Genomic DNA, 19,002 nt, shown 5'->3' on the forward strand with positions numbered 1-19,002 from the left:
TGCAAGGACGTACAACGTCCCAACAACTTCAGAAGTTGCGGCCTTAATCGTTGGTGATATTGGTGATGCAGTTGATAAAAGAGATACTATTGTCACAACTCAAAGTGGGTCTTTGAAACGTATTAGTGAATTGCATCCGTCGTATGTTCCTCTTCAGTATCCTATATTTTTTTATATGGTGATGATGGTTATAGTATTGACATACTTCATCGTGATCTTCTTGGTTCGACAAAAAGCAAACGCAAGAAGTGTACGATGCGTGAATTCTTTGCTTACAGATTTCAAGATAGGCCAGATACCTACTCATTGATTTTAAATGGTGGAAGACTCACTCATCAACTGTTTGTAGATGCGTACAAAATGATAGAGACTCAAAGGTTGCATTATGTACGCACACAACAAAAAAAATCTTAGGTCTGAAACTTATGAAAACCTAAGAAACATACATTCGTCTGGAACATCGGATGTATCTTCAGTGGGACAACATATTATTTTACCTTCTTCATTTACCAGAGGTGCTAGATATATGATGCAGAATTATCTTGATGCAATGACTATATGCAGATGGTTTGGTTATCCTGATTTCTTTATAACCATAACATGCAACCCAAATTGGCCAGAAATCAAACGATTTTTACGAAATAAAATCGAAAGTCCGAAGACAGGCTTGATATTTTATGTAGGGTATTCAAAATGAAGCTTGATTTATTAATGAAATGGACCTGAAAGATAAATCTTTATTTGGGAAGCTTCAAGCAGGTGGCTTATATTTTGTATTTCATGATAACACTATTTTGAAAACTTATTGTTGACTATCATTGTGAAAATTAGGTTATTACATTAATATGTTGTTAACAGATCTTATATTTGTATTCAATAAGTTATCTAATCCATGAGTACTTCTGTTGTGCAGGTGTTTACACCATTGAATTTCATAAACGTGGATTACCCCATGCACATATTTGCATGTTTTTGCATTCTGATCACAAAATTCATAATTCGGAGTCTATAGACAACTTTATCTCCGCAGAAATTCCAGATAAGAATGAAGATCCGGAGTTGTACTCCCTTGTAAGCGACCACATGATGCATGGTCCATGTGGTGTTACTCACCCTAAATGCTCTTGCATGGTAGATAACTCATGTTCTAAAAATTTCCCAAAGAAACTTCAAAATGAGACGTCAATTGATTCTAATGGGTTTTCTGTTTATCGAAGAAGAGATTTGGGTAATGTCGTTGTGAAGTCTGGGGTAAATTTAGACAATAGACATGTTGTTCCGTATAACAAGAAATTGTTGAAAAAATATCGAGCCCATATCAATGTTGAATGGTGTAATCAAGAGGGTTCCATAAAGTATTTGTTTAAGTACATTAATAAAAGTCCCGATCGTGCTACTGTATCACTTGTACAAAACAATGCGGGTAATGAAGATGAAGTTGTAGACGAAGTGAAGGCGTTTTATGATTGCAGATACCTATCTGCATGTGAGGCGGCATGGAGAATTTTTTCTTTTGATGTCCATTATCGATTTCCTTCAGTTACTCGCCTTCCGTTTCATTTACCGGGACAACAAACAGTTGTGTTTGCAGATGATGATGATGTGGAAGATTTTTTTAAACAAGCCGACTGTTGGTTCATCAAGATTTACTGCTTGGATGGAGTGTAATAAAAATTGTGCTATTGCACAAACCCTAACGTACGCTGAGTTTCCAACAAAATTTGTTTGGAAACAACAGGAAAGGCTTTGGGTGCTACGGAAACTAGGTTTTTCTATTGGTCGAATTCATCATGTTCCTCCGTCTTTTAATGCAGCATACTATCTAAGAATTCTGTTAAACAAGGTTAGAGGTCCTAAGTGATTTGAAGATATTCGTATTGTTGATGGTGAAGTGTGTGCTACATATAGAGATGCGTGTTATAAAAGAGGCATTCTAGATGATGACAACGAGTATATAGAAGCAATTGAAGAAGCAAGTCATACTGCAAGTGGTTATTATTTACGCAGTTTATTTGCAACCATGTTAATCACATACAGTTTATCTAGGCCGGATGATGTTTGGGAAAAGACTTGGGAGTATTTAATTGATGGCATTCTATACAAACAACAAATTGAGCAGAAAAATAAAGGTATCAAATTATTTTCTTTTATTTTTTTTAAATTGTTAATACATTAGGAAATATGTTAATAAAAAAACAACTTTGTAACATGTTTTTTATTCGATACAGATTTGTTACTTTCAGAGGCCCAACTAAAGAACCTGGCTTTACTTGAAATTCAAAACTTCCTCTTACAAAATAATTGTAGTCTGCGTTGTTTTTCTACAATGCCTTTCCCTGATGATGATTCTATAACAGCATCAACAAATCGTTTTATGAACGAGGAGTTGTCGTACGATACAGAAGTCATGACAAGTGAGTTTGAACGACTTTATAATTCATTAACAGATGAGCAACGCAATGTGTTTAATGAAATAATGGAAGCAGTTGATGAAAAGAAGGGGGTGTTTTCTTTGTGTATGGTTATGGAGGGACTGGAAAAACGTTTTTATGGAAGACGTTATCTGCTTCCATAAGATCGAAAGCGAAAATCGTTTTAAATGTTGCCTCAAGCGGCATAGCATCTTTGTTACTTGAGGGAGGTAGAACCGCTCACTCTAGATTTCTAATTCCTATAAATCTAACTGAGGATTCTACCTGTTCAATAACAAAAAATCCAGATATTTGCAACTTAATGAAGCAAACTGATTTGATTATCTGGGACGAGGCTCCTATGATACATAAACATGCATTTGAAGCCTTGGATAGGATTTTAAAAGATGTTTTAAAAGTTGGTAACCGTAATAGTTGTCAACATCCATTTGGGGGGAAAGTTGTTGTTTTCGGGGGTGATTTTCGTCAGATCCTACCTGTAGTCCAAAATGGATCACGTAGTGATATTGTTAATGCTTCACTCAGTTCCTCCCATATATGGTCCAAGTGCAAGGTTCTTAGGTTAACCAAAAACATGAGGTTAACCATCGGTTGTGATCCATCAAATTTTGAAGAGACTGCCCAATTTGCAGATTGGTTGTTAGAACTTGGGGAAGGTAAACTTGGTGGTGAAAATGATGGTAATTGATGTATATAAAAATATACATCTTTTTAGCATCAAATAATCTTTAAAAACTGCAACTTCTATCGTATAATATTGTTAAAATAACTACTTATCATGTTAAAATATATTTTCAGGTGAATCCAAGCCTCAAACGAAGAAACGAATGAAAAACCGAAGAAAAACCAAAGAAAACAGCAAAACATGGGGCTGTGCTTCAGGAAACATGGGGCTGTGCTTTCAGGTAACACGGGGCTGTGCTTTTGGAAACACAGGGCTATGCTTTCAGGAAACACGAGGCCATGCTCACCTTTCAGAAACGACAAAAAGAATTAGCACATGTCACTAAAAAGCACGGGGGCGTGCCTTAGGAAGCACGGGGCCGTGCTTACCTTCCAGAAACGACAAAAAGAATTAGCACATGTCACTAAAAAGCACGGGGCCGTGGCCACGTCACAGAAAAGACAAAACAAATCTGACACATGTCTTAAAAATGCATGGGGGCGTGCTCATCAAGCACGGGGACATGCTTCACACTTCAGATTGCCTATAAATAGTGGCTCTTGTGCCATTTGAAGAGTGTGCCTTGAAAAGAAATCTATTCGATTCTCTCTTATAAAAACACACACTAACACTCACTTTGAAGATCTAGTGAAGAGTTTGAAGGCTTGGAGGTCATCACCATCAACCATCATCATCATCCATCATCATCATCATTAAGAAGGAAGATTCATCTACATTTGGTTAGATTGTTCCAAGTTTAATCATGTATTTGTTATTATCATTCATCTTAATGTTTATCATCATGCTCATAATGAGCTAACTCCTTTTATCATCTAAAATCTACGAAGAAGCTTTGTTTTACTTGATAATTATATAAAATATGTGGTGTAGTCTAGTAAAGTACATGGTTATATTACAATTATCTTTTGATGAGAAATGTTTCACCATCTTAAATCACTAATTCAAAGTTGGTGGTTGTCAATTTCATTGGCAATCGTTCATGATCGATTCATGTTCTTGAAAGATAGAAATACTTTGATACATTATCTAAACATGGATCCTTATATTGTACTTAGAAATGATGAGATATAAGTTATGATGTATTTTTCTAAACCTTGGTAATCCAAAAATGGCTTTGCTTAGGATATCAAATTAGTTAAAGAAATCATATGTTAATGGAATGTGTAATTATAACCTTCATAAATCAACCAAAGGGAGGTTGTGTGACTAAACTACAACCACCCGAAGTTGTTAGAATTGGTATTTGAGAAATCGAAGTCAATCCTAATCTTTCTACTTTACGAAACTACTTTCCAAATTAAATTGACATCATTGAGATGGCATGACATTAGGGAAGGGTGGACTTTAAAATGCGCATGCTATCTCCTTAGTGCCAAAGATACTCACTTAAGGTTTAACGAGCTATCTATCATATATTATTATGGCAAGTTTAACACATGTTCAAATATTATTTATCAATGCTAAAATGAAGTGGATTCTTGATCTTAGATGGTAACCTTCGCATAATTGAACAACTCGTTTAGAATTTCTTTTCTTGGTCACCTATATATAATATATATATATATATAAGTATTTATATTTTATAAAAAGTTAAAAATTAGCCCCAAAATGATAAAAACCTCCGATTAATGCAAAACAACGATTTATTATTAGAAACCTTTGTGTCCACGGATCGATACTTGGTTCTTACCAATACTATTCTACCTATACGATAGGTACACTTGCCTGTTTTGTGTGTGTTTAGTCTTTGTAGAAATCACTTTTATAAATTTAAAACACGATCTTTTGCAAAAGCAAATCATCCAACCTCTTATAATTTTAAGACACACGCGCACATACATCAGTAATTCCATTATTGAAATACCAGATGATCTTTTGATCGGTGATTCATCCGATCCTCTTTATGATCTTATTGATTTTATATATCCAGCATTACTAGATAATTTTAATGAAATTTCATATTTTCAAGAAAGGGCTATACTTGCACCTTTAAACGAGGTTGTCGAAGACATTAATGATCGATTTTTAAGTTTCTTTCCGGCAGAAGAAGTTGAATATCTAAGTTCAGATAGTATCGATAACTCTGAACGTGTTGGGCCTGGTTTCGATCCAGCATTTCACTCACCAGATTTTCTAAATGGTTTAAAGATGTCTGGTATGCCTAATCATAAACTGATTCTGAAAGTTGGTATTCCTATAATGTTACTAAGGAATATTGATCAGAAAAATGGTTTATGTAACGGATGTCGATTATAGGTTATTCAATTGGGGAGGCGTTTTATCGAAGTAAAGGTTATTTCAGGTACTAACATTGGTCATCGTACTTATGTAACCCGTAGTACTCTAACTCCTACAGATAAAAAATTGCCAATCAAGTTGAAACGAAGACAGTGTCCTGTATCGGTTTGTTTTGCAATAACAATTAACAAAAGTCAAGGCCATTCGTTAGCAAGAGTTGGAATATATCTTCGACAGCCCGTGTTTACACATGGTCAGCTATATGTGACTTTATCCCGAGTGAAGAGTAGAGCCGGAGTTAAAATGCTTATCTTAGATAATGAGGGTAAAGTTACAAATAAAACTACAAATGTCGTTTATAAGGAACTGTTTAGTAATATATGAATTTATTTATGAAATTTTAGTTTTTGAGTTTTTGTTATCTATAAAAGAATTGTAAAACGAATGTTATTTTGTTGTTTATGAAATTATCATTTTCAATTTTGTATTATGTAAATAGTAGATGTACAAACAATGTTATTATGGTTGTACGTATGTTGAAGTATCTTTTTTTTTAGAATATGTTATATTAACAACTATATATCATGTTATTGTCTCCTCGAGTGTTGTTGTTTAACGATTTATATATTTCCACACGTGTCGTACACGGGTCAATAACCTAGTTATATTTTATAAAAAACGAAACAACTGTAAAAATGAATCTATGATGGTAATCTAATTTAATTCATGCAATAAACTTAAAAACAAGCTTTTATTTTGAAGAACTATCATTTTTAATTAATTAACATTTACAAAATGTGTAAGAAATTTAACTTAAAGGTTACAATATAACATAAATAATTTAAAGTAGACACGTAACAAGATCTTAAAGCAGCCTGCACACCCAATGCAAGTAGTTGAGACGTAAACTTTTATGCTTACTTGATAATTTCTTATTTGTTTGTTCGTATATTGGTACGTGGAAGTAGTTGATAATTATAATGAAAAATTTTATTTAATTGATAGTAGGGCGCTTATCATAGATAAACTACACTAATGTTACGGATAAAAAAAATAATAGCAGACGTGATATCCCACACATCACGAGAGACTTGATATAAACTAATTAACTAATGGAAAATGATTACCGTGCTGTAATTGTTGCCGCCGCCGCATCACGCGGGTCCCTACTAGTCTAATGATATGAATATAGAATAGGCGGGATAGTGGGTTTGAGGTCATACGCATTACATGTTGTATATTGTGAATCAAAAATGGTAAATTTCTTAAAATTTCAACATTACAAATTCTCTCTCCAATATCTATTATATACAGTGGTAAGTAGTAGATATTTTTTGTCAAAACCTTTTGTTTTGTAATATTTGTAACTTTGAGAGGGAGGGAGTAAAAGGAGGATCTTTGTAACCATTGTATGTTCCACCTTATCTGTCTCATATTCACAACCTTGTCCTATTTATCTCAACAAATTAGTCTAACTAAAAGTCTAAATGGTTGTCTAGAGGTAGACACCATGGCTCATGAAGCCCCTAATAATGATAAAGTGGCTCAGCCACCCCCACAAAACGCTTACCCGCCATCCGGACCATATCCTAACCAACCAACACCACCCGGCTCGTACCCTGTGAACCAACCATATCCACAAGGGCAGCCGGCTTACGGCAATGAGTACCAAATGCCACATGATGGAAAGGAGAAAAAGAAGGATAAGGAACATAAGGACAAGGAACATAAAGACAAAGACAAGGACAAAGAAAAGAAGAAGAAGAAAAAGAAAAAGAAAAAGGAAAAGGAAAAACGCGAAGGCGTAGTTGGAGCTTTGCTCGACATTGGAGCTGGAGTCGGGGCCGCCTTACTTGGGGTAGCACTAGGTGAAGAAGTTGGTGGAGGTAGCTCGGATTCGGACTAGGGTAGGGTGGTTTCAAAAATGCATTGTGACTGATACCCGCTACTACACCATAGTTTTATACTTTGTACATGTACACAACGAGATTGAAAAGAGTTGCAATATGTCTCTGTCTATATTGTTTGTACAAAACCTATGAATTCATAGTGCCTTCTTAAATTGATTTAAAGTACAATCAAATCACTATATATATTGATTACGTTTCCAAAAATATCTAAACGTTTAAAAATAAGAAAAAAAGTTGTATTAGGTATCATATTTGAGGAAACAAAAGACATGTCTTTCTGATGATTCGGGATAAAAATTGTTATAAATAACTATTTAGACATTGTTTTTTTTTTAAAAAAGGAAAAAGGCACCTATATAAATCATCTAAGACCGTGTGTAGTGGATGGAGCCCCTATGAGGGTGTTTTGCGTCATATGACGCATGTAACATTCGTTATTTTCGATCTTTTTTGTATTTGTATTTGTATTTGTATCAAAACCCGACCCGATTTGTAAACCAAATCTTTCACTAATATAAGATGTTGGATTTTTATGTTTCATAATCATCTCTTACCTTTTGGATTTGTTTCTAGATTGTATTATTTAAACCTTTTTAAAAAAAAACACATGCAATTATTGATATAGAACAAGGAAAACAAGTTTGACTCCTTCCCTATATAAACAACCCCATCCTCTTCATTATTCTTTGCTCATTCATCTTCTTTCTCTCCCAAATAAAGTTCATATCTCTAACCTCTAAGGTTCTTAATAATCAAGCAATAACCTTCTTTAATTCTTGTCTGTTACTTATTAATTCATATCTTGTGGCACAACATATATATAATATACACCCCTTGTTTCCTTCGGCTTTCATCTTCTTCGGGAGGTGATATGCTACAAGGCAAGGCTACATGGAGAACTCTTTGTAGTTCTTGTTTATACTATTTTCCTTTAATGCTTTCCTAGTCTTGTTCATATTGTAAGTAGTTTAGCTTTTAATTCATGTTTAAAGAGTTTCATGGTATTGGTTATAAAGTCACTAGTCTCGGTTTTATCCCGAGATTAGACCTGAATCAAGACCGAACCAAGACCAAACTCTTGTTTACTAGTCTTGTTTATACTATTTCCCTTTAATGCTTTTGTTTATATTGTAAGTAGTTTAGTTTTAATTCATGTTTAAAGAGTTCCATGGTGTTGGGTATGAAGTCACTAGTCTCGGTTTCATCCCGAGATTAGACCCGAATCAAGACCGAACCAAGACCGAACTCTTGTTTACTAGCTTTTGTTTTAAATAGTTTTGTTTACTAGTTTTGTTTAAAATAGTTAAATAAACATGTTTATGAAATATTTGAACCTTGTAACTTCTAAAACCATTTTGATAGTTCTATGGTATTTGGGTATGTGGCAACCATCCTCGGTATCATTCCGAGTCAAGGACCGAACCAAAACCGAACTAAACCGAGTTCACTTGCCTAAGACACACAAGTGTATTTTCTTGGCCATCGAAACTCATATTTTCTTCAAGAATGTATTTTAAACTAATTTTAAGTATTTTATCAACTTACTTGGTGTGTCGGTATCCAACTTGATCTTATAACAAGCTTGGACCAGTGATACCAAATACACACTTAACGGACGTTAAGGTTATTCATAATAGAACTATATACTTGGTTAAGTCTTTCGATTTTATTGAGTTATCTCAAAACATTTTGGAAAGTTAACTTTGAGTTTAGATAATTATCTAGACCCAAGTTAACAAATCCGAACACTCGATTAAAACCTTGTTTTGGTGTTCATATACCCAAAGGGTCTTGCATTAGTGCATTATAACCCACATAAGTTACTTAACTTAGGTTGAGTAATAATTATGAATGAAATACCAAGACCCGGTTTCGAGTAAACTTACTTTTTAGAACATGTCTTTAATTTCCCAAGTATTTACATTTTTAAACCATAAACTTCATTTATTTACTTTACTTGTCATATTTTATTTTAAACCCTTCCAAGACTACCTACTAACTTAAGACCCGTTTAATCTAGGTCTTGCTCGTTAAACCCGATCTCCGATTATTCACGAATCAATCTTTCAAGTTACTTAGTTAACGTGAGTACACTTCATCCCCCGTTTTCACTTTTATCTTTTGGGGGTAACATGCATACTTATTCAAACAAAAATGATTTATATTTTACTCATTTCTCAAACCACAAACTTTAGGGTATATGATGCTAGAATACTTGCTCTATTGTGTTTTATATGTCTCATATGCTTTACGTGCGCGAGTGTTTATTTTTATGTTGTTGTTGAGCCTCATTAAGTATGATCATACGCTCCCCTAACTACTTAGCCTTGTGCTAGTAGAATAGGGCCTCATTATCCAAGTATGTCGGTATTCTTACTGGTTAGAAAGGATCCTCATTTACATATGTTTTATATACCATGATTGATGCTTTTATTTATAGTCTCATATACGTTTGTGGATTTCACTCATATTATATATACTCAAAACTATGAAATTGCTCACCAACATACGTGTTGACAAATGTTATTTTATGCATGTTACAGGTTTGATTATTACTTGAGTTGGAGTTTGAAGACGTCATTCTATTTTGATACCGCTAGGTAATTAGAAGAATGAACAATATCTATTTCTTATGTTTTGATGTTATTTGTATGAACAATATGTGTTACTTTGGTGATTGAATGAAATTAATGAGTTGATTAAATATTGTCACTTTAATAGTGTCCTGTGTATTTGTCCAATCACGTTGCACCCCGGCATGTTCCGCCGCCTTTGGTCGGGGTGTGACAGATTGGTATCAGAGCCAAGACTATAAGATAGGTGGTTAGACGTAACGGCCTAGTATAGTTTTGCTTTAGGGTCCTTATACGTGTTGCTTATACGTGTTACCCTACTTGATTGTCCATTACACTTATACATTTAATTGCTTATTTATTTCATTTAATCTTCAAAAATATACACATGCACACACTCTCATAGTATTCCAAGGTATCCTTACCTTAAAACGCAAAAACATTAGTTTTCATAATGTGTTTTATGGATCACAAACTTAATTTGGATCCCGTTATTTAAGATCTCCTTAAAGGTTGCATTTATATCGGGTTTGTAGCCATCATGGAACGCGAAACACTATGAAACGACCATTTAACAAAAAGATTCCAAGAATCGAAGGTGATATACTTACCTAGGATGGTTGAATTATAGTGTGCGTTTTCTAGGCTTACAAATCGTGTTATATATGTCAATACTTTAAGTTGTCGAATGCAAGCGTTCCGGTTGCCTCCTTATATTTTTTGGTGTTAAAAATACAAGTTGTTTTTAACATCTCGTTGTATCTCCGTTTTTATTATATGTTATTATCGTTATTTGAGTCACAACAACATAATTAAGACGCGGTGGTACGTGCACATATTCGACTCCACCTATTATTTTATACAACTTTATTTGTCGGGATATCAAACCCTGGTGATTTCATGTACGATTTTCCCGACTATATATATATAAATTTCAAAATCTCAAAACCTCCAATTTTTGAATGGCAAAAGTTTGAAACTTATAAATATATATACATTTTTATCTTTTGATGTAAGTATAAAATGGTTTTTACTAACATTCCCATTCTCATAACTCTAGGATTCACAATCATTAAACCCTACATTTACTCTTTTTCCCTCATACTTATATCAATTACCCCAAACTTATACCATTTCTCTTTTATTATTTTAGAATGCCTCCAATCCGTCGCCAACTACGCAAGCCGAGCTCCGGTCGTCGGATGGCCGCAATGGTAGCAAAAGAAATCGCCGCTGTGATTCCCGGAATCATAACTCAAATCCAAGCCACCCAACCCACCGTTACTCAAACCACACCCAACCCCATACCTTTCGCTTTGAAAAACTTCACTAGTGCCAACCCATCCCAATACTATGAAATTGCTCACCAACATACGTGTTGACAAATGTTATTTTATGCATGTTACAGGTTTGATTATTACTTGAGTTGGAGTTTGAAGACGTCATTCTATTTTGATACCGCTAGGTTATTAGAAGAATGAACAATATCTATTTCTTATGTTTTGATGTTATTTGTATGAACAATATGTGTTACTTTGGTGATTGAATGAAATTAATGAGTTGATTAAATATTGTCACTTTAATAGTGTCCTGTGTATTTGTCCAATCACGTTGCACCCCGGCATGTTCCGCCGCCTTTGGTCGGGGTGTGACAACGCACGTCACGACATGAGCATTTTGACAAAAAAAAGTTGTAGTGGATGAAGCCATAACCAATCATTACCTTATTATTATTTTTATTATTATTATTATTAATTATGAAGAAACAAAAACAAATAAAAACCCACCAATCACATTCCCCCCTCTTCCTCCCATCCAGCGCTTTCCACATAACGCCCATCACCAAACTTCAACCCAAAGCGCCCTGGGAACAGTGTTTTCCCAGACGCTTTGGGGTTTTGGGTGAGTAAGATGCCCCACTACACCCGGTCTAAAATGAGGTGTCACATCTAAAGTAACACATGTATTACCTTTGTTCATATAACCTAATTGCTACAAAACACCTTAAATTCTTGTACATAATAGTTGTCAATATTAACAGAATCTTCTATAGGTCTTTCATATGAACGCCCAAAATATCTTGTAAAGTTACCACCGTGATGTGATAGAATATAGATGAGCGAAACCAACTACATTTGAATTTTTTTTAATAAAAAGTGCACCGGAACCTAAAATGTTCTAAATTACTTCACAATCGATATACAAAAATGGCAACTTATTGGTAGAACACTTCAATCTCTTCTTGATAAAATATAGGGCAAATTACCTTCATGCCCTCACGTTCAAAGCACCTGTGATGACTTAACGAACAAAGTGGATGAGCGTTAGACTAAATGACAAAAAATAAAAGATTTTTTTCCAAATAAAAGACACTAAATGAGAAAGTTAAAATAAATAATCCGTTTTCAATTTTATAAAATAAAAATAAAAATAAAACGATTAAATGTTATGGTTATTGTTTTTCGCTCATATCTTAATTTTTTTTAAGTGAACAACATAATTTATGCCCTACACATGTGTATGTGATAATACAAAATTAAACATAGATGAACAATTTAAATGATATTCGTATTTACATAACTTATGGATCCGCATGTAAGAAGCACAAATTTACATTGAAAAAATTATGAACCATTGATAACAAATAGTTAAAGGGACTAGTTTTCTTTTTTGTATTCTCGTGATTATTTTAAAAGGATCAAAATGCAAAAAAGCGAGAGGAGCAACCATGAAGAGTCATGAATACCAAGGGTTGATCGTTGAAAGGAATCCAAAAATATTTTAACGTAAACATCTAGGCTACAAACTAAAACAAATTCTAACGCGCTATATATATAACTGCATTATGTTCCGGGTGGTTGTGAAAGTTGGATCAATCATTGCAAGACACTTAGTTCAACATTTGTTAATTTTCAAAAAAAAAAAATATAGCAATGATATACACGAATGAAGATTAAAAAAAAACTTGATTTTATAGTATAACATTTTGGAAAAAAAAAATAACGTATATAAAAGTTATATGTGTTTATTAAATGATAGAAGTAAATAAAATTATCAGTGATGATCTTTACTCATTTTGTCTCTCTCAGTCACACAATTCAGTTGAATTCACGTGACACTGGCCCACAATTTAAGAAAATTTCTTTGTTAGTTTTCATAAACGGAGATTTTTTAAATCCTTGCATCTCAAATGGCTCAAAAACCAGTTTTGTTTATTCGAACATAACAAGTTTGAAATGTGTTAAAAGTGTTTAATACATTTTTGAACGAGCTTGATTAAGCTTGCTCGATTTGAATATTGACTAGCTAATTGCAACTCAATCAAGGTAATTAGGTCTGGTTGAAACCACCATCATCTCAGACAAGTTACAAAAAGTTCAAAGTACCCCAAAAGTTATCATGGGAATAGCTTTTGGTTAGTTTTACAAAACTGATGTTAATAACTCAAAATTAGCTAAGCAAAGTTATAACGTTCACCATTCACAATTTGCAATTGCACGTAATAACCTATAAAGAAAGAGAGAAAAAAAAGAGAAGGATACATATAGTCATAGCTTATTAGCTAGCAAGCTTCAAAATATACAAAATCACATTACACTATCATCGAAAAACAACAATACCATAAGAAAAAAAAAGGCCACAACATGAGGCACCAAAACATAATAACAAGATAAAAAACATACTAATGGTCTCATCGATTTTTCTTTCCCTCATTTGGTTGGTCTAATATTCACTCCATTTCCTTGTAAACTTTCCATTTATTTCAATCAAAAACTCGATGATTCTTTTATTCTTTTTTTGTTGTTTTAAAGAGGACGGTAAGGCACGTAGCCAAACATGTTTGTCACATTTGTAACCACTTCATTGCACTTTGTCAAAAGGCTTAACATTTGATGCGATATATCCACCTTAGGCACCACCACCGGAGGTGGTGTTTTTGTAACCATTATTTCACCGCCCCCATAACTTAAAGAAGGCGGTGGAGGCAATCGTGGAGGTGGTGCCAGCGGCAGTGTAGCATAATGCTTAGGTTGTTGCGGCGGAGGCGGTAGTGGTGGTCTAGTGAATTGAGTGGTTGAACTAATAATAATAGGAGGACTAAAAGTAGGAAGAGGAAGAAGAGGAGGCAATGGATTAGAAGATTGAAGAACAGCCTTTTGAAAATTCTTACTATTAACATCCATTGTTGAATGAGAAGAAGAAGATTTAGAAGAAAAAGAAGATGCACCATTCTTGTTCTTCATTTCATTCTCTTCTCCACTTAACATAAACTTTACCCGCCCCCTGCCGCCACTACCCGCTGCCTCTTCCCAGCCAGATTTCTTCAAAATCGACTTCAGCTGAACATTTGACGCCGCTCCAACCATAGACGCTGGCGCTCGCTCCTCCGGGTGCTCGTCTTTCACGGCTTTAACCGGTTCAGCATCGGACCCAACCTCCTTTAATGAGCACTTTACACCCGTGTTCCCAAACAGACTGCTACTTCCTACCACGAATTTATACGCCGCTAGCGCGTGAGCCTTGTGTCGGTAAACCACCCGACACGCATACGTGTTCCAGTATATCCGTGTACCCGAATGGTCCATCGGTCCGAACCGCGCAAACCGAGCTTTGAGTTCGTTGGTGGACGGTAAAGATCCGCCTTGTGGGAACTTTATCATTAACGAGGTTGGTTCCAGTGGGGCCCGCTGCTCGGTTCTTTTTAACATCTCGGGTCCCAGTTTCTTTAACGTCTTTTCAACCGGCTGCTTGACAGTTGGTTCATCGATTTTCTTAATTACCTTTTTGTCCTTGGTCAAGGTTCTGATTTCACCTACCTTTTTCTTCTTTCTTGCAGCCATTTCTTCTTGGCGGTCAGACAGCCCCCGTTTTCGCCCGCCTAATGACGGGTCATCAGGTCTAACTGAAGAAACAGGTTGCGATTTGACAGGTGTCACCCCTGTTGCATTCTCAGAAGATTTATTAGATCGGTTATCATTTCCGTTACTGTCATCGTCATCGGGTGTTTGGGATGAGGTTAAGCTTTTTTGAAACACGAGCGACCTGAACTTTATAAAAACCTGTCGGGTTTTAATGAGTCTTCCTCGGTTCATAGCATGGAACGGGTCGAGTGCAAGTAATAGCAAATCACCGAGCGCAAGTGGAAGCTCGGGTTCATTATTGGAAGCATGTGAAGTAATGGGCTTATTATCATCAGGCCCATAAGGGCCTGGGCCCACCAAAGAAGCCTTGTTTGTACCATCTGATATCAACTGTTCTTTCTTTATCTTCTTTTTTTTCTTCTCACTAGAGCTCGTTTCAACAGGTCGTTTAGCAATCTTCTTCACCTTTTTCGGCCCGTTAACTGCATTTTCAGCCTGTTTATCAGTTGCTGACCTGTCAACTACTGGATCAGAGCTTGTCGTTTTGTCCTCCATTTGCGATTCAATCGTTTTGTCATCATTATTAATGGTTTGAAAACCGGGGTCTTCACCAACAACAGGCTTGTCTTCCATATTTGCATCTGAATCTTTTGAAACCGATTCATCATGTGTTGTTGAGGGTCTCTTTTGAAGAACATAGTCACCGGTAGGAACTGCCACATCATCCTCGATATGCTCAAGCTGGGACGAGGGTGTTACTTTGTTTTTGTTCTTTTTTGTGTGCGGTTTTAGCTCTTTAGGGTCGTCTCTTCGTTTGAACAGATACTTATCTTTCTTTGATTGGTCTTTGGGCTTATTGGGCTTTGCAGAAGTCTTTCCTTTGCCTGATGTGTCAGCAAATACCTGACGACCACTTAATGGGGCTGTTGAAATAATAACAGATGTGAATTAGAGACATATATTGAAACTCAAAATTTTATAAATACTGGCAAGTGTATTGCAACAATAATTAACCAAGTAGGGACGCTTAAGCCGCATATAACTATACAAGGAATATAATCTGTTGGAGATAACGATGTACTTTTCTAGTGTGCCTAGTATCCTAGGTTATTTAGTTTCCTTTTTATGGTCTTGTACTGTAAATTTTGGTGGCATGTGATGTAATAAGATATTTAAGCCATAACTCCATCTGTATTAGGTTTAAGTAACTTGTTAAAGGATAGGCCTTGGTTTTAAAGATAGTGAGGCGCTTAGGATCCTACAAACCGAAACAGGAGGTGAAAGCCTTAGCCTCGAGTATGCCAGTCGCCCGATATTCATATAACGATTATAACTACATCAAGATAACATTTCTACTTGCATAAACCTTAAACACCCACGAGTATAACAAAATAATCAACAAATGAAATTTACATTCCTTCTCTCTCGCTACATTCGACAAAAAAACCCTACTTACAACTATAATGCACAAGAAAACAAGATGTGCAGTTTAAATGCCAAAACTCACAAAATGTCAACTTCTATATTTTTCAACTCCCCTCTCTCTCTCTCTAAACCCTAACAAAGTTCCTGGACACAAAGACCTGATCTAGCGACTCAGGTAAAAAGCAACCGCCTCAAGCCGCTTAACGAGACCAAAGACACTTCATGTCCTCTGAAACGATTTCCAGATCGCTTCCAACAAAACCATACTTTATATAACACGCCTGAAGAATTTTTTTTTAAACTAATCCGTCATTATGCAAATAAGAGACTATTAGACTCCTCTCTGGTCGTATTAATTTCACAAAACTGTAGAGTTTGTACATAACTTAATACACATTAATTGTAAAAGACTATACTACCGTTGTATTAATTTGTTTTTGTTTTAGTTTTAGTTTTAGAGGAGAGTAAGGCATGAATTTGTGTTAAAAAATGTATCAATTCCTAAAATTAACCAACATCTGTTATCTTGTATAGATTACCACCAAAAGATAAAACTATATCACGAAAAATTTCTTTGTTGTAAGATATAGCCACTTTTACATACACAAAAACATGATATAATACTTAAGAATCTAGTAAACAAACAACAAACAGAATCAATCAATTTAATCATGCTTTTAGTTTTAAATTGCGTGATGCGCTTCAAAGCATTTGGTCCCAAAATCTGAAAAATACTAAAATTCCAAAACAGGCGTAAATGTTTGCACATTCTTGTTGTCCCGACAAACTAAATTCAAAACTAAGGCATATTCATATATGATAGGAAGCTAAAATTCACACTTTACCCCTTCTAGATCATGTTGCTTGCATCATAGCGCATTAACACGACAAGTGGGCCAAAGCGCTCTCATCAACAAAACAAGCACATCACGCATAAAAAGCACATTTTAAGACCAAGATCAATGATCATGTCATTCATTGCTTTTAAGATCCAAAAGAACAAGTAATTTGTTAAGAGCGAAAATGGATCAGCCGTTTGCAATAAACCGAGAAAAAAGAATGTACATGAAAAGGAAAAACACAAACACACAGCTTATTGTCTCATATAGTATATGCATCAATACCTTTAGATGGCGTTTTCCGATGATCCTGTTCTTGAACTGATCCAGATGACGGACGAGCAGAATCATATCCAAACGCCTGCGCATACGTCTCATCAAACTCCTCGTAAACCGCCAGTCTGTAAGAAATAACCTTAGCCTTGTTCTTTACAAAATCAATACCACCATTCACACCACCCATCGGCTCCAAAGCCAACCGCCTTACAAAATCAAGAGCCGAGCTGGGCTGAAAACTTTCCCTAGCTTTCCCAATCGCATCAATCGAGTACACAGCTCCCGGCTCATAATCAGCCACATCAACAGCATAGTACCCTTGAACATCAGTCTCCCTAAAATTCTGCTTACTTCTACACATACAAGACAACCCAAGCGCACTTCTTCTACTAACCTCATCGATCGCCTCCTCCACAGCCTTGACAAAAGTTTTCGAGTTAGTTTGTTTGGACTTGTCTGCATAATTAGCATCAAACGGTATAAGCTCTGAAGGATGAAACCATCCGTAACTACTATCACCAAAGAACGCAACCAACAAAAGACCATCTCGCTTCAATCTCCTTACCGACGGTGTCGCAAACTCCTCACTGAAAATATGACCCGGCCACCAAGGATGCGACTTCACTTTTCCCCAAACCATGTCCCCAACTTCAAATCCATGACCCGGTGACGCTTCCACCAACGAACTATCCTCATTCGCCACATTACCACCACCATTCGCCGCAAACTCATCAAACTCTGAAATCATAGAATCATACACGGTCGATTTCGATTTCAATTTCAATTCTTTCTTCTTCTTTTGGACTTTCTTCTTCTTCTTCTTCTCAGTTTTCACAAGACTCGTATCGCTGGACACCTCATTGTTCCTACTATCTACATCGCTAACATTTCCTCCAGCACTATCCACACTAACAGACCGATTAACAGGCTCCGGAGCTGTGGAGCTAGGGTTTGTAGTGTCTAAATCGTCAACTGATGCATTATCTAGTGTAGGTTCTGAGCCTAGGCTAGGGTTCGTAGCGTCTAAATGGCCGTCCATCATCACAACACAAGCCCTAGAAATTGAAATTAAACGTTGATTGAATTCATGTATGTACCTTGCTTAGAATCGATAATGACTGAAGATCGCCACAGGCTAGCTAACCAACCAAAAATGATGATGATGATGTGTGTGAGTTTGTGGTTATTGAAACCCTAATTACGAGAGAGGATTAAATTTCACGCTCTAGAAGCAGACAGTGATGTATATCTGATTTGAACATATTACATTTTTGGTACCTCCACTTATTCAAATCTACTATTTTTATTGTTTAGGAACAATTCCCTCTACATCTACGATCGACTATTCGGTACCGACACCTATACCAAGATTTTAAGGTTTCGGTATTCAGTACTTACGGGTATTTCGGTACTCAGTAACTGTTTGGATTATGGTTTTCATTGGGATATCCCACACTCAAACCGTGCGTATCACCTTCAAGTGGTATCCGCTTGTACCCGTCGCGTACCGGTTCAAGACTTCAAGCAATTACTGTTTGAGTATTATAGTTATTGAATGCCGGTACCGTACCGGTACCAAATTAGCCATTTGGTACTCGGCGAGTACCGGTACCTAGACCGATTCAGTTTATTTACTACTCGCACCGGTATCGATACAAAGTTCAGATGAGAATTAAAAAACAAAGGGGTACCAAAATGAGTAAAGAAAATCGTGTAAAAAAAACTTTGTTTGTTGATTATATATCAACTTTGTTTGCAAATT

The 19,002-nt window shown here is 35.7% G+C and overlaps 2 protein-coding genes across 2 annotated transcripts; one reads left to right on the forward strand and one right to left on the reverse strand.

The window, feature by feature from the left end:
- Positions 1-2,733: 2,733 nt before the first annotated feature.
- LOC143573051 (uncharacterized) lies at positions 2,734-3,120 on the forward strand. Its single transcript, XM_077058032.1, has one exon. It carries the CDS (start codon positions 2,734-2,736, stop codon positions 3,118-3,120), a length of 387 nt encoding a protein of 128 aa, XP_076914147.1.
- A 10,308-nt stretch (positions 3,121-13,428) lies between these two features.
- LOC143573052 (PWWP domain-containing protein 1-like) lies at positions 13,429-18,376 on the reverse strand. The gene is made up of 2 exons (XM_077058033.1): positions 17,250-18,376; positions 13,429-15,623 (listed from the first exon to the last, which is right to left on the reverse strand). The coding sequence occupies exons 1-2, from the start codon at positions 18,280-18,282 to the stop codon at positions 13,645-13,647; spliced, it is 3,012 nt and encodes a 1,003-aa protein (XP_076914148.1). The 5' UTR covers positions 18,283-18,376; the 3' UTR covers positions 13,429-13,644.
- Between the last annotated feature and the right edge of the window lie 626 nt (positions 18,377-19,002).

The sequence above is a fragment of the Bidens hawaiensis genome, unplaced genomic scaffold (assembly GCF_021521415.1).
Source record: "Bidens hawaiensis isolate Kalapana, Puna unplaced genomic scaffold, B.hawaiensis_p1.1 tig00026190_1, whole genome shotgun sequence".
In the NCBI taxonomy this organism is placed as follows: Eukaryota; Viridiplantae; Streptophyta; class Magnoliopsida; order Asterales; family Asteraceae; genus Bidens; species Bidens hawaiensis.

Excerpts from the sequence above, each read along its gene's own strand:
- LOC143573051 (XM_077058032.1), top strand. The coding sequence starts at position 2,734 with ATGAAGCAAACTGATTTGATTATCTGGGACGAGGCTCCTATGATACAT.
- LOC143573052 (XM_077058033.1), bottom strand. The coding sequence starts at position 18,282 with ATGATGGACGGCCATTTAGACGCTACGAACCCTAGCCTAGGCTCAGAA. Across the intron at positions 15,624-17,249 it reads TCGGAAAACGCCATCTAAAG|CCCCATTAAGTGGTCGTCAG; the intron begins GTATTGATGCAT and ends TTATTTCAACAG.